At 39.7% G+C, this 16,442-nt stretch overlaps 1 protein-coding gene across 2 annotated transcripts in view; it reads right to left on the reverse strand.

Moving 5' to 3' along the window:
* TSPAN5 (tetraspanin 5) overlaps window positions 1-16,442 on the reverse strand; it is a 66,987-nt gene that overhangs the window by 2,829 nt on the left and 47,716 nt on the right. For both annotated transcript variants that reach the window (XR_015697861.1, XM_087724123.1), the window contains exons 2-7: window positions 10,363-10,413; window positions 4,677-4,823; window positions 3,337-3,507; window positions 1,581-1,706; window positions 1,000-1,047; window positions 797-913 (exon numbers count right to left, since the gene is read on the reverse strand). Coding sequence is in view for 1 of the 2 variants with exons in the window: in XM_087724123.1 (XP_087580249.1) it covers window positions 797-913; window positions 1,000-1,047; window positions 1,581-1,706; window positions 3,337-3,507; window positions 4,677-4,823; window positions 10,363-10,413 (660 nt within the window). In the remaining variant the exon portion in view is untranslated. The remainder of the gene's footprint in view (window positions 1-796; window positions 914-999; window positions 1,048-1,580; window positions 1,707-3,336; window positions 3,508-4,676; window positions 4,824-10,362; window positions 10,414-16,442) is intronic.

Genomic DNA, 16,442 nt, shown 5'->3' on the forward strand with positions numbered 1-16,442 from the left:
GAGGTTTTCAGAGTGCTCCTGGGAGCTGGGGAGGGCAGAAATGAGCGAAAAACAAAAGGGTTTTTTTTGCTCAATTTCCCCCCCCCCTCAGCCCCTCGGAGCACTCTAAGCCTCCATGCCCTTTTTTTTTTACAAACAACGGGCCCATTTTTGAAAAAAACAGGCCATTTTTTGTTCGTTTGGGGGGGGCAGGAGCACTCTATAAGCCTCCTAAAGGCTATTCATGCCCCCTTTTTTTGAAAAAAAAATGGGCCCGTTTTCACGAAAAACTGGTGGTTTTTGAGAGGTCTGCAGAGTGCAAAAACTTTTTTAAAAATTTGCCTCCTTAGTGCGTCTTATACTCCGAAAAATACAGTAAGTTTTAAGAAAAGAGTTTAACTTTCAACAGCACAGGGTTTAAACAACAATCCAAATACCTGGAGCAAAATATTTTCCTACTGCTATGAATAAGAATAGGATACCAAGTCGAGACTACTTACTTAAGTTAAAAGGACACTTAATTTGGTCTTTCAGCTTGCTTTGGAAGTGTACTAGAGAAACAGACCCACTATGTTTGGGCAATCCAAAAGCAAGCAGCATCAATTCCATCATAATTTCCAGCAAAATATTTATAATTTATTCTGCATTATCCAAGTTCACCACAAGACTGAAATCAATGAGACCCAAATGCACTTTCTTTTTTTCAAAAATTAATAAATCAATTATTCTATACACAGAGATTCAATTTTCATTTCACTCTATGGAGTCTTTCTTGAGGATGGATTATACTCTGCAGTTTTTCAAAAGAACTGGTCACCTGTAATAATGCAATTCCAATGAATATGCCGGCCACTATGGTTAAGTTATCCTGCAGCCATTTTTCAAACTGTGGGACGCAACCTTTTGTGTAAATAACAAGCTGTTGATCAACTTCCTGCAAGAACAATAATAAAAAACATTGAACATTTTTCTAGCTCTTCTTTCCCATTTCCTCTCCAAAAAGAAGTCTTGAAAACTTACTGGTTTTTGTCGGGCATCATAACCACACTGAGTATTAATGACATCTTCCTAAAAATAAAAATACAGAAACAATTTCCAATAAATGTCTCCTTTTACTCAACAAAAAGTCTATCTCATGACCTTGCCTAGTTACTTCTAATTGAAACTAGAAACTGTCGCTTAGCATCACCATTGTAAAGCATAATATCATACAGCCATGCCAACTTACGATGGCAGTTGCAACAATCCCAGTTACTATCGGTACGTGAATCCCACACAATCTCAAAAGTTCAAAAATATAGATAAACATATGTTTCTTGCCATATTTGGCAATATGTTTCTTTTATGGCCTTCAATATGAAAACTAGGCATTCAAAATTAACTTTTTAAACAGATCTAATAATAAAAATCACATACATTCTTCTCCATTCCAAAAGGATGGCCCATGTTTGTCTGCCACAGCACTGCAAAACAACCTTTGTGATACCTTAAAAGCAAATATATTTATGATGGCACTAGCCTAGTATAAGAACAATCCCATTGTGATTTATGGTCCTTTCAGGATGGAAGAGTAGCCTTGCCGGGCTTCTGTTCTGACTTACAGCAGGATCTTTAGTGCAGCAAGAGAAAGGCACTCCACACCGTTCTCGACTAGCATTGGAGTCTGTGCAATTGAAGTAAATGTTGAGGTTCCAGTCATCAGCCCCAAAGGCCCCACAGCACTGCCACTAGGAAGGGGGAAAAACAGAGGCATCACAGTTCTGGCAACTTGGGCCAGGCACGGCTATTCTTCTAAGCTACCATTCCAAATCACTCTATCAATTTATTTTGTACTGGAAATGCATGCAAAAGTTTTCAACTCCTTACTGTAGTGCTAGTTTCCCTATAACAAGGGTGTCAAACTCATGGCGTCATAACTGTGTCACGTGACATATCACAACTTTTTCCCCCTACGCTAAACCGGGCGTGGCCAGCATGTGATGCATACAGTCCGCGGGGCGTGAGTTTGACAGCCCTGCCCTGTAACTAGGAATGGTAAAAGCCCCCAAGGCACTGCATCTCCTTCAATGCTCCAAACAGATAGGATTCCCCACCCTCCTTTTTCAGTGCTTTTCCTTAACCAAATATTGTGGAAAATATAGAAAATCGCCACCCTTTGTGGCGAAACATCACACATTAATAATGTGCAATAGAGAGAGAATAACTAAAATGTGGAGTCTGTTATTTAATGCAACTTGTTTGTGGTGCTGATTTTGCAGGACCTAGGCTTAAAATAAGACTTCAGACAGGATCACCTCAAATCACCTTTGCTGTGTATATTAAAAAAAGCTTGTTCAAACTTTTCTGGAAATCTGTTCATACTCCTGCACCATTCAATGGCACATCTTGTTCAAGCTTCTTCAGGGAGAAGAAGATTAACTCAGACACAGCAGCTAAATATGTCAGTTCACTTATCCAAAACAGATAGTTTATTATTGTATGTTGGCCGATTCAGCTTATTTTCCAGAGAGCTTCAGCAACAGTTAGAAATACCTTCGAACTCTAACTGAATACAAAAGCTATGGCCACAAGATTGTTCAAAATGTTGACCATTTCCTCCAATTTTAAGAAAAACCATGTGTATCCATTTGCTGTGAAATCTGCAAAATATTTCTCAACAAATACTGATTTTTACATTAATTACAGTTCAATGAGAAACATGCTTACAATCATCCTGAAAATGTTTTCAGAAAACATTTCAGAAATAAACAGATAAGAAATGAAACACAAGCAGTACAATGGGGAAAACTTCTTAAGTCAAGCTGGGCTTGACTTGTAGTACCTTCATAGTTTCATATACTTTTCTTAACAACAAATATGGTCATTGCCTTCTTCTAAGCATAGCCTGTATTCTAATTTACAACTCTGTATTTACTGAGAATACTTCTTACAACTACTATACTGGTCTGACTTTCTTTGCCTTTCTGAAATCAGTCAAGGTTAATGTTGCCACCGGCTGCAGATGTATAGCAAGAGTCACTGTCAAAGTGGAAAATTTTCTGGCAGATCTGTGGTTCACCGGTTATATATTTAATTTATTGTTTGTTTGTTTGTTTGTTTGTTTGTTTGTTTATTTATTTATTTATTTATTTATTTATTTATTTATTTATTATCAAACTCATATGCCACTCATCTCAGTATTCAAATGACTACGGGCAGAATTATAAATGGCCCACCAGATGTTGCAGAATTACAATTCCTAGTCATTCCTATCCAAATGAATAAAAATGACGGATGGTAGGGATTGTAGGATTCCACCACATATAGTGGGCCATGTAGGTTCCACAGTCAAATCTTAAAGAAAGAAGGAGCTCTTACATATTCTTGGGTAAAGTCTATGAGGTTTTGCAAATCAATGTCATCTCTGTATGCTCGGATATTGTTGTTGATAAAGAAATACAGCTGGTCTTTGATCCAGTCTTTGAAAACAAATGCCAGAACTCCCGCTGTGAGTTCCAGGAAGAAGATTATTCCAAGGAAGACGGAGAACTGCAAAGAAGTAAAATAATTTATTGGCTTCAAGAAAACCTTCAGAATGAATGCAATACCAAAGAATCACATGGATAAAAACTGATAATACTACAGCTATTTTTACTCATTTTACAGCTCATTATTCTCCGTAAGGCTGGCAGAAACAACAAACTATACATATACTTTACGCACAACACTTTTGGGTGTGCTTAAAGTATACGTGAGTACAGTTTGTTGTTTTTGCCAGCCTCATTGAGAAACAATTACAGCAAAAACCATATCAGAGGAATAATGAATTACACATGTATTATAGCATGAAGACTACCTTTTCAAATAGTTCTATATTTAATTTCCTTTGGAATTAGTTTCCAAGTTTTCAAACAACCAATGAGACTGTTTTACAGCAATATATTCATCTAAACCATGAGTGGCCAATTGCAACCTTTGGTATTGCAGGGAACCAGACATGCTTTTCAAATGATAATATGATTAGCAGGAAAATGGACTGCTAATGTCCTGCGGCCAATTAATGGCAGAAAACTAACTAATCCAGCTAATTGTTTGACCAACTAGTTGATGTGAGCCAGACTGAGACCTTTCTGCTGCAGATAATTATTATTACTTTTTAAGTTATCTATCAAATTTATACTCCCTGTAATTGTCAAAGGAAGTCACCAATGACTAAAATAAACATTTACATCTCAGAATTGATGCTGAAACATCCCAAGACTCAAGATTGTAAACACAAAAAGCATGAACAGAACATGCATAAATTAACTGGAACTATATGCAAAGGTCCGATCTTCTCAGTGCCTCAGTGTGTCATAATATTTATTTATTTATTCATAGTTGTTTCTATGTCACTTCTTATAACAATAGATTACTTAAAATGAAGGTTAAATAGTAAGATTTAAAGAAAGAATTACCAGTGGTTCCATTTAAAGAAGAACTTATCAGAAATTCCACTCAGCATTAAGCTGGTGAGGCGTGATCATCCCATTCTTTTACTTATGTTTAAACTTCCCATTCAAATTGAACACCTGAGCTGGACTTTAAGGTACTTTTTAAAAAGACAAGAGTCTCCAAAAAAAGCTTGAAGTAAATTTTTAAAAGAACTAAAACGATGCACATTTGTACAGGGGGGGAAAGGCTTATTCTCTAAGGACGAATTTGGTAGAGTTACTTACAAACTTGAGAAGGAAAGTATTCTCCCGCAGAGCACCGATGCATCCTGCAAAGCCCAATATGAACATCACTCCTCCAACCACAAGGAAGAGCCAAACTGGATCAAAGCCACCCAGGTCAGTAATGGAAGAGATGTTGGACAGCACTCCCTTTGGCAGTGAATGTAAAAGGAAGAAGAGGTGAGAGAGTGGGAAAACAAGGAATACAAATATATCACAGATGTATCCGGGTTTTTACTGTCACTCCCCCTTCCCTTTCAAGGAAAGAATGAAGGAGCCACTCTAACATTTGCCATTTCTGTCGAGGAGAGATTAATAACATTCTGTACAAACATTCTGATTATTTCCTGTAAATTCTTTCTGGGTTGACATATATTAGTCGACCAATGCAATCAGGCCCACAGCCATATCCTTTGTGAAAAAGTCATGACATGTCATTTAGCACAAATGACATTCTGACCAAAATGGTTTATTGAAGGGTTAGAAAAGCAATAATGGAGGAGAGACACTAAGAATGTGTAGCAAAGCTAATCTTTAGATGCTCAGCCTGCCCTTTTATCTCCTAATTACATCCAAGTATGTCCATACACATTACTAAATCTCAATAAAATATTAATCTTCTAAAAAACTGAAAAATGAAATAGCTTATCCTTTCAAAACAGACTTCCGTAACCTGAAAGAAGGAATATTTTCTCTCCCTCATTATTACACTACACACAGCAGAAGAGAACCAGGATATGCAATATCTGATAAACAGCCTCATCTGTAGTACTGTGTTAATATTAACCCTGTAATATTGGACCTCAGCAAGACAGGAGATATTACCAATTTACATCTTGTGACCTAACCTAATGCAGAAAAACATACGTAATATTTAATGACCACCTTTATTTATTATCTTGGCATTCTAGGAATAAAAGTTGATATTTGAGGCTGAAAGCTGGATTGGCAATTTCCCCATCACACAATAAACAACACACTCTAATATGTTCAGGAATATTAAACTACATTCCAAACAAGAGCACTGGTAGCCCAGTGGTTAGGATGCAGTGCTGCAAGCTAGTTCTGCTGACTGCCGGCTGCCAGCAGTTCAGCAGTTCGATTCTCACCGGCTCAAGGTTGTCTCAGCCTTCCATTCTTCTGAAGTCGGTAAAATGAGGACCCAGATTGTTGGGGAAAATATGCTGACTCTGTAAATCGCTTGCAAAGGACTATGAAGCGGTAGATGAGTCTAAGTGCTATTGCTACTGCTATTTGGATATCTATCTATGAAAATCTTTGGATCTACTGCACCTAAATAATTATATAATCACATGTTTTTGGAAAAACGCTTCTGGACCAGGTGATAAAATATGACTGGTTGATGAAATGTGTTAATTCTCAGTCTGTAGACTAGACCATCTGAATCTGTGTTTGATTTATTGTACAATATCTGAGCTGTAATTTTCATGTAGCTAAATAATTATATTTTATTTTTTCTATTCTTGTCTATACTGTGTTTTTATTTGTATTCATCATTTTTTTCCTTTTTTAGCTGTATTAATACTATATAATGTTCTAGCCAAATCCCTTTTCAAAAGCCATTCAAATTGGCTGCCATTACTACAATTGCTGGCAGCAAATGCACTAGATAAAAAATGTATTTTATCAGTCCTGAATTTCTGCATTTAATTTCTAACAAGTGAACGAGATAAAAATAACTTTTTTCTGCCTCATTTTATATAGTTCTTTGATTATCCTGCAGTCACCACATAACAAATTCTTAAGACAGCATTTCTCTCCCAAAAGAAAGAAATGCTTTGCTTAAATGTACAGCTACATGAGATAGACCTAAGCTCAACCAAATCCATTCAAGTGACTTATTGTACTAACTCAGTCTTCCCTAACTGGTTTCTTCCAGTTTTGTTCATGGGTGATCTCCTCTAATCCTCAAACAAGTGGACCAAAATCCATGTTGGCTAAGGATTACAGAAGGAAGGCCATCCACAGCAGTCTTTTTAAACCTCAACAACTTAGGTATGGTTTAGGTTTAGGTTTATTCGATTTATATGCCGCCCTTCTCCCAAGGACTCAGGGCGGCGTACAACATTAAAAGAAACATATAATACAAAAGTTAAGAAGAAATTAAACAGGATATCCCAAACCCAATTAAAATTGACAATGAGAATTCAAATTAAAATTAACAGTAATCAATAATTTGATTTGTTTTGTTCAGGCCAGGCTGGCTTGCTGGAAAAGCCAACTTTTTAGGGCATGTTGGAAGGACTGGAGGTCGGGGATTATACGAAGCTCAGGGGGCAGCTCATTCCAGAAGGAAGGCACTCCCACAGAGAAGGCCCTCCCACTGGGGGTCAGTAACCGACACTGTCTGGCCAACAGCACCCTGAGGAGGCCAACTCTGTGGGATCACACTGGACGATGGGAGGCTACCAGTGGCAGTAGGTGGTCTCGCAGGTACCCTGGGCCTAAGCCATGGAGCGCTTTAAAGGTCATAATTAGTACCTTGAATCGCACCCGGAAGACAACCGGCAACCAGTGCAGGCCGCCTAAAAGGGGTGTAACATGGGAGTACCTGGGTGCCCCCATGGCAGCCCGTGCAGCCGCATTCTGGACCAGTTGAAGCTTCCGGGTGCTCTTCAAGGGCAGCCCCATGTAAAGAGCGTTACAGTAGTCCAGGCAAGAAAGGGCGAGGGCATGAGTGACTATGCACAGAGCATCCCGATCCAGAAAGGGACTCAACAGACGTACCAGGCGAACCTGGTAAAAGGCCCCCCTGGTCACGGTTGTCAGGTGTTCTTATAAACTAAACCGTGTATCCAGGAGGAGGTCCAGATTGTGAGCCCTCTCTGAGGGGGCTAAAATTTCTCCCCCTATCATCAAAGATGGAACAAGATGCACAAATTGGGATGACGGAAACCACAGCCACTCCGTCTTGGAGGGATTGAGCTTGAGCATGTTCCTCCCCATCCAGATCCGCACAGCCTCCAGGCATTGGGACATCACGTCGAGGGCATCGTTAGGGTGGTTTGGGGTAGAGATGAAAAGTTGGGTATCATCAGCATATTGATGATACCATACCCCCAAACCACGGATGATCTCACCCAGTGGTTTCATATATATGTTAAACAGGAGGGGTGAGAGAACCGACCCCTGGGGCACCCCACAAGTGACGTGCCTCGGGATCGATCCCTGCCCTCCAGTCAACACAAACTGCGATCGATCCGACAGGTAGGAGGAGAACCACCGTAAAACGGTGCCCCCAACCCCTCGAGTCGTCGCAGTAGGATACCATGGTCGATGGTATCGAAAGCCGCTGAGAGATCTAATAGGACCAGGACAGAGGAACAACCCCTATCCCGGGCCCGCCAGAGATCATCGACCAACGTGACCAATGCTGTCTCCATGCTGTATCCGGGCCTGAAACCCGACTGAAACGGATATGGACTTAGTCAGTGCTAAATATAGCTACAAAGAATTCTGGGACTTGGGAGTCCATACCTCTGTAAATTGCCAGATTAAGAAACACTAATCTACAAAGACATTAGTTGTTTAATCTATTTGGAGATTATCAATTAAATCAGGGATAGACAACACAATCCCAATGTTCTCAATTGCAACAGAGCATCCAACATCAGAAGGCCCACACATTGTCTCCCCCTAAATTAAACCAAGCAATCTTTTATACCTACTACAAGCTTTAACATATATAAACAATTCATTGCATAATAAAAGATTCGTGAACTGAACTGAAGAGAGGGATTTCAATGATACATATAATTCTAACAATTCCCTGCAATTCTTACTTTCTTAGGACAGAACTAGGCTCTTCCCATTCTTTAATATGTCTCTTTCAAACTTCATTTTCTCCTTTATATCTAAGACTGTCATCTCATTTACAGAAATAAGCCATCCAGGTTTTAATTATCTGAGTCTGAAAACTGCCAAAATAAGGGTAAAGATAAATGCATGTCATTTTTTAACAGTGGAAAAACAAGTCATAACAACCATCATTTTGAAGACACTCCTTGTTTTATAAAACAGGGCAGAATCACTTCAAGACACTGTCTATTTTAACCAGTTCTTTCATCTATATTAACACTTTAAAAGTATATTGCACAACGTATTTCTGGAAGCAATTCAAGGTGCAGTTTTGATTTTAAAAGCACGCTATCAACAGGATGGGCTCCTCGAACCTGAGTCAACCTGTCCAAGGCAATTCTCTTGGGTTAAGCCGCAGGTGATCCCCCATTTTTCTGACATGACAGCTGAAGCCAGAAAACCATATGTATGTTGTATGTATGTTTATTATACTTGTATGCCGCCCTATTCCCGAGGGACTCAGGGCGGCTAACAAACAAGTGGGGAAGGGGAAGATACAAAAAACAAACAAGACAGAAACAAGATACAAAAAACAGGTTAAAAGCTACACAACAATCACAACAATTCAAGTGGGGCTGGGAACTCATCAGCCCCAGGCCTGCCGGAACAGCCAGGTCTTGACGGCTTTGTGGAAAGCCTGAAGGGTGGTGAGGGTCTGAATCTCCACGAGGAGATCGTTCCAGAGGGCTGGAGCAGCCACAGAGAAGGCCCTCCCCCGAGGGGTCGACAGTCGACATTGGCCAGCTGATGGTATTCGGAGGAGGCCTAATCTGTGGGATCTAATTGGTCGTAGGGAGGTAATTGGCAGGAGGCGGTCTCTCAAGTACCCAGGTCCAATACCATGTAGGGCCAACATCAGAAGGGCCAACATCAGATATATTTTCCTGTGATGTACTTATTTTGTGGAACAGCCAATTGTGCTTTTCCAGAACCGAATCCTTGGCATCTTTCATTTTGTACAGCATATTTATAATGTTATTTATTTTTATTACTGATTTTCTTAGAATACACTATTGTTTTATTTAATATATTTGTTAAATTTATTTATTTTTGTTAGATGTATATCCTACCTTTCCTACATGAGTTGAAACCACTATACGTAATGGTTTCCCCTGTCATTTTATTCCTCAACAATTATTCTGTGGATAGAAAGAATGACTGGACCAAAGTCACCTAATTATATTATGTCTGTTTTTCATTGCTGCAAACCACCAGGAGTCTAAAAGGATTTACAGTAATAAAGAAATCTAATTAAAAAATAAAGTGAGGATACAATTTGAGTAAGCCCGAGAGTGTATTAAAAGTGCCACTCTACATGCTTCTTCTAACATTTTGGGAGCCCTTTTCCTACTGCCAGGATATGTCAACTGGTTGCTTAGCAACCATTTGAAGTTACAATGGACCTTCCCACTACAAAGATACTTAAAACCAGAATTCAAAGTTCTGGTGGCCATCACCACCCTCCATCATGTGTCCACATTTTGGTAGGCAACTTGCTTGCAATTACGGACATTTGCAACCATGGTTTGATGATTGCAATTTACAACATTTTTGCCAGAACCTAGTGTTTCCTTCTGGTTTCTTGCAAAAAAAATAACATCATAAAATTGGGTGGGGTCATATGAAGACCCACTTAATGACCATCATGACCAACAACTCACTGCAATAAATTGAGTACTACTTACAAACTTTGTGACATGTAGAATGTGTTTAACAAAGTACCTTTTAAAAAAGGAATTTTTTTTTAAATCAAATATTGGGAGACCTGTTTAAATTTATTTGGCTGTACAGATTGCTGTTATTAACTTACTTTTTCATTCCATGCCCAAAGTCCAATTCCAAGAAATGCTATGCCCAGGAACTGCAAGAAAAAATGAAGAAGAGAGAGAGAGAGAGAGAGAAAGCAAGAAGTAAGATTAGTAAGCATTTGAAGAGATTTCCCTGAGTACATCCCCCTATGTTCATTTTATAATAAATCCAAACTACATATATAAAACTTGAACCAACTGAAATACATTCTAATAGGCTCCCTAAAAGATTAAAAGTGCTTCATAAACAGTTGGACCTTTACTCTTAATTACTGTAGTAAATTCTGATCTCTCAATGCTCATAACTGGAAGGTGGGGACAATTTTTAAAAAGCAATATTCTGTTTTGAGTGTACAAGAACCATCTTACTACAAATTAAGTTCATTTCACCCTATTTGGACATTTGTGAAAGTGAGACAAGACAACACCCAAGGAAGATCTTATTGCATTCTTTGACAAAGTGACAAAATTAGTGGATCAGAGGAATGACATCGATATAGTTTACTTGGACTTCAGTAAGGCATTTGATAAGGTAGACCATAACCTACTACCAGTAGAAGAATGTGGGTTGGACAGCATCACCACCAGATGGATTTGTAAGTGGCTGACCAACTGCACTCAATGTGTAGTCCTCAATGGAACTGCATCTTCATGGAGGGAAGTATGCAGTGGAGTACCCCAAGGCTCTGTTTTGGGCCCAGTACTCTTCAACATCTTCATCAATGATTTGGATGAGGGAATAAATGGAGAACTCATCAAATTTGCAGATGACACCAAGCTGGCAGGAATAGCCAACACTCCAGAAGATAGGCTTAAGATACAGAAGGATCTTGACAAACTTGAACATTGGGCACTATCTAATAAAATGAAATTCAATGGTGAAAAGAGTAAGATTCTACATTTAGGCAACAAAAACGAAATGCACAGGTACAGTATAGGTGGTACCTTGCTCAACAGTAGTAATTCTGAAAGGGATCTTGAAGTCCTAGTGGACAACCATTTAAATATGAGCCAGCAGTGTGCAGCAGCTGCCAAAAAAGCCAACACAGTTCTAGGCTGCATAAACAGAGGGATAGAATCAAGATCACATGAAGTGTTAATACCACTTTATAATGCCTTGGTAAGGCCACACTTGGAATACAGCATTCAGTTTTGGTCACCACAATGTACAAAAGATGTGGAGACTCTAGAAAGAATGCAGAGAAGAGCAACAAATATGATTAGGGGACTGGAGACTAAAACATGAAGAATGGTTGCAGGAACTGGTTATGTCCAGTTTCATGAAAAGAAGGACTAGGGGAGACATGATAGCAGTGTTCCTATATCTCAGGGGTTGCCACAAAGAAGAGGGAGTCAAACTATTTTCCAAGGCACCTGAGGGTACAACAAGAAGCAATGGGTGGAAACTAATCAAGGAGAGAAGCAACTTAGAACTGAGGAGAAATTCCCTGACAGTTAGAACAATTAATCAGTGGAACAGTTTCCTTCCAGAAGTTGTGAATGCCCCAACACTGGAAGTCTTTAAGAAGATGTTGGAGAGCCATTTGTCTGAAACGGTACAGGGTTTCCTGCCTAGGCAAGGGGTTGGACTAGAAGAGCTCCAAGGTCCCTTCCAACTCTGCTATTGTATTTTAAGATACAAGGCAGCTCCCCTTCCCCCCAAAATGCACCTAGATTAAGACCAAGATTAATACCAGATTAACAATCAAGCAGTAAACAATACCCTAATTGAGGAACTACCAACACAACCAAATAAGATAACAGAAAACAACTGCCTATTCAAAGAACCATCTTGCTAGGGCAAGCCATTGGTATATAAACAGAGAGCAAACTCCTTTCTAGCACTGATGTTACCTAGTTGGCTAATGAAAAATCTGCAAGAAAATACCCAAGTTCAGAGAATACTAAGAACTCCACAGTTCAAATACACTAAGCCACAAATATTCTCTTCCAATAATAATTGTAGCTATAGTAATAAAGTACTCTTGTCCATAAAGATTTTGTCACAAAAATTGCCCCAGGGCAGATCCAGATAGGTTGCTAACGATTTTTTTGCCTAAAATCTTAGGTTTTTCCACAGGGCTGCAAACATCTGGACAACCACTAGATATTTGTGAATTCAACACACACACACACAACTTTCTCTTATAGTTCTCCAAATTTTTGCAATCACGGTCTGAAATCTGTTACATGATGTCCCTCAGCAAACAGCATTACAAGACACCTACACTGAGCGCACTGTTTCCAGCAATAGCCAAAGACGCCTGAAAATAAATTTATACAAGTGCAATTTTGCTAGTGAGAATAGCCGTGGAAGGTGCCTTATAGGGATGGCTATCCTGACTGGCCACCCTGCCCTTCCTTACCCCCTTGCTCCTGCCTGCAGAAGTTCCCTTGCTAGGGGTTTGAGAGGGACCTGGTCTACCGTCCGGGGAGTCACATGGGCCAGGATGCTTCATGGCCTGATGGCACAGACTTCAGACAAGAGGCCAATTCAGGTGGAAGTCAGGAGAGGAAGGAGACTCTGGTGGCTGGTGCTGGATCAGATGACATGCAGGTATTGTGGAAGCAGGAATAGTTTGTGGAAAAAGATCCAGAGGAGTAAAACTGGGGCTCTGCAATGAGTCCAGTGAATCCAGTCAGTGTATGACCACCAGGTGGCCAAGACGCCAGCGCCACTTGGGGAAACGCTGTGGGTGGAAGTGACCCAGCCGGAGACCCGATCAAGGCCAGCTAACCACCCTGCGGCTATCTGCAGAAACGTGGCTGAGCGGGAACGCCAGTGAGAGAAACGGCGCGAATTTAGGCCCTCCCAATTGGTCACCATTCCGGTGCGAGGGAGAAGGTGGAGGTAAAGATGGCCGCATGAATTGAAGTGGCCACGCACCCCTCCGCGGCAGGCTACACCCTCCGAAGGGCGAGAAAAGTTCCAACCAAAAAGAGAAACGCCAGCAGACGCCGGAAGCCTTACCACTCCTGCCGCGCTTTAAAGTAAAAGCGGCAGCTCTCTGCTGCCATCCAAAGATGGCGTGGCAAATGGAGCACCCACCACCAGCACGCCTACCTCCCAGTCTCTAGGAGAATTCAAACAGGAATTTAGTGCAACAGGAAGAAGCTGAGTTCAATGCAGAGATGTTATTAACTTTTTTTTTATTTCCTTTGTCTTAATATATTTTAGACTGTGTTTGTTAAAAATCTATACCGTTTACGGGCTCTGGGAGGTCGGGGGGGAAGGGAGGTGGGGTGTTAGGGGGGAGGGGGGATATATAGTATGTGCTAGATTTTAAAGTAACGTGATGGCACTTGTATACTGTTGCTCTTTAATTCCACTGTAAAAATAGGACAAGCTGAATATATTAATAGATTGTAGAAAGACACCGAAGGGAGGAGTAGAGGGATAGAAGAAAGAGGGGTAGAGAGGGTGGGAGAGAGGACTGGAGGGAGGGGGAGAAGGAAGGGAGGGAGTGTATTGGGAGAGAGGAGTGGTAGACAGGGAGGGGAAGTAGGGTAGAGGGGAATGATGGAGGGAAGATGGAAAGTTGGGGGAAAAAAGAGAGAGAATTCAAACAAAGTGAAACAAAAAGGGGAAACAAATGAATTGTTAATTATAAACTAAACAAATTAAGGAAAAAGAAAAGGGAAATACTAGAAGGAGAGTCCAAGCCTAGATAAATTATGCTGGAGCTCACAAATATAAGTCCTGAACGGGCAGACTGAGGAAAAATTCTGGCGCCAAGGAACACAAGGAGGCATGGCCAAGGAAAAAGATTCCTCAGTCCCAGGGCAACCAGACTGATTTAACCCGTCGCTTGGACTCTCCAAGCGGTGCACAGGAAAAGCAGACATTTTTCAAACAACTCTAAGCAAGAGACACCAATTTCAATTCTCCTGTTAGCCTGAACAGATTTATAAATGTATTGTCATTAGTGGACTAAGTAGAAAGACAGCTGATCTTTCACATTATACTCTATTCTTATCTATATTCCATTACCATTATAACATTCTACACACCTATAACTGCTCTCTCCAAAAAGCAAAATAGTAGTGATGAAGCAGTCTTATACAGCTAGTCCTTGACTTATTCCTTGACTTAGACCACAATTGAGCCTAGAATTTCCACTGCTAATCAAAACATGGAGTTTTGCCCCATTTTACGATCTTTCTTGACACATTTGTTAAATAATCACTGCAGTTGTTAAGTTATTCATACGTTATTAAAATGAACCTGGTATCCCCATTAAAACTTTGCTTGTCAGAAGGTGGCAAAAGGTGATCACATGATCTGAGACACTGCAATTGTCATAAATGCATACCAATTGCCAAGTGTCCGGATTTTGATCATGTGATCATGGGGATGCTGCAATGGTCATACGTTTCAAAAACAGTCAAGGTCACTTTTTTTTCAGCGCTGTTCTAACTTCAAATGGTCACTAAGCAAATAGTAGTAAATCGAGGACAATCTGAGCTATGCAACATGTCTTTCCAGAGAGGCTGAGAGGTATGGCTCAGCAACATCTAAGACAGTGTTTTCCCAATGTGACCAACCTTCCAAATATGTGAACTGAAGTCATACAATTCTAGCAATGACCATGCTACCTGGAAAATTCTGGGAAGTGAAGTCCATGTATCTGGAGGGCACCTAATTGGGAAAGAAAAATCTTTAAAAAGTTACAGAACTGATCCTCCATAATGGGATCAAAGTATTTTCAGGATGAATTTACTAAGAATGAGCATCAGTCAGATCAAGAAGTCAAGAACATCTATATGGAATTAGGAACCAAAGGAAAAATATACCTTGTTTCCCCGAAAATAAGACAGGGTCTTATTTTCTTTTGACTCCCCAAATAAGCTCTTGGCCTTATTTTCGGGGAGGTCTTATTATTTTTGAGGTGCAGGAGGTGCCGAGCGTGGTCACCTCATGGCTGCTGCTATATTGCAATATTTTCAGGGAGGCCTTATTTTCAGGGAAACAGGGTAACCTCCAATTTGATTTTAAGATTAGTTAAGGTATATATATTTCTCAGAAACTGTATAAAATCAGTCTTTTGTCTAATCATAAGCTATAGTCCAGCTACTGGGAGAAAACAGGTAGCTTTCTAAATCTTATCCTTCAGACACCTTTTCTGATAATTTAATTGGTTTACCATGAGCCCGATGTAATTTAAATGAATTACTTTTGTTTTGTTTTATATAATGTTTGTAGTTTTTCAACACATGTTTTCTGTCATGTTTTCTTATCCTTTTTTTTTAATCAATACCAATTAGGTACATTTTATTCCCCAATACAGCATGCTTACAAGCAATTTATATAGGCTTTTTTCTGCTCAATGGGATTTTTAATGTGAGAATTCCACCGGAAAACTCAGAGGAACACAAAAAGCAGAGGTTTTTACTTGTTCCTCTTCATGCACGCCTATTAAAGTGTAAGCCAAATAACTATGTTCTCTTCTGAGCTAGGATAATCTCAGATACTGCAAACTGCACGTCTACTTTTAACTAAGGTTAAACAAAAATCAGTACAGTTTAGAGCCTTCAATATCTAGTGTTGGACTGAGAACAAAACTATAGCTTGCAGTAATTTGGAAGCCATCATAAGTTCCAGTTCATCTTTAACCAGAAAAGGAAAAGAAAACTATTCTGAGGGATGCTATGACTCCAGGAAGATGGTTCTAATAAGTATCATATAATTAAATATGGGTTCGTTTGAGGATCCTCAAATCCAGGTTGGTTTTGCTACAAAAGCATAACAATGCTAGCCTCTAAAACTGTTTCAGTTCAGACATCATTCTAAATTAAGTCTGTGTTTCCAAAGCTAGTCTCCCATTTAGTCACAATGCATAATTTCATCAATACATTCTGATAACATAGTGTAGATTCTCCGAATTTCAATAAAAGGTAATAATAACAGAGGACTCCAGAAGTTCAGTATAAATCATACATTAATTAATAAGTCTACTATTACATTCAATGCCAGCAGGTAGCCAAGACTGTGAAGATGAGATAATAATGATATTAACTTTCAATCTTTATCTATAATAATATTTTGGAATTAATATTAATCCTGTAATGTAGAGGCTGCATC

This window comes from Thamnophis sirtalis, unplaced genomic scaffold (genome assembly GCF_051295495.1).
Source record: "Thamnophis sirtalis isolate CommonGarterSnake01/CBP01778 unplaced genomic scaffold, rThaSir2_p1.2 scaffold_10, whole genome shotgun sequence".
NCBI classification, from domain to species: Eukaryota; Metazoa; Chordata; class Lepidosauria; order Squamata; family Natricidae; genus Thamnophis; species Thamnophis sirtalis.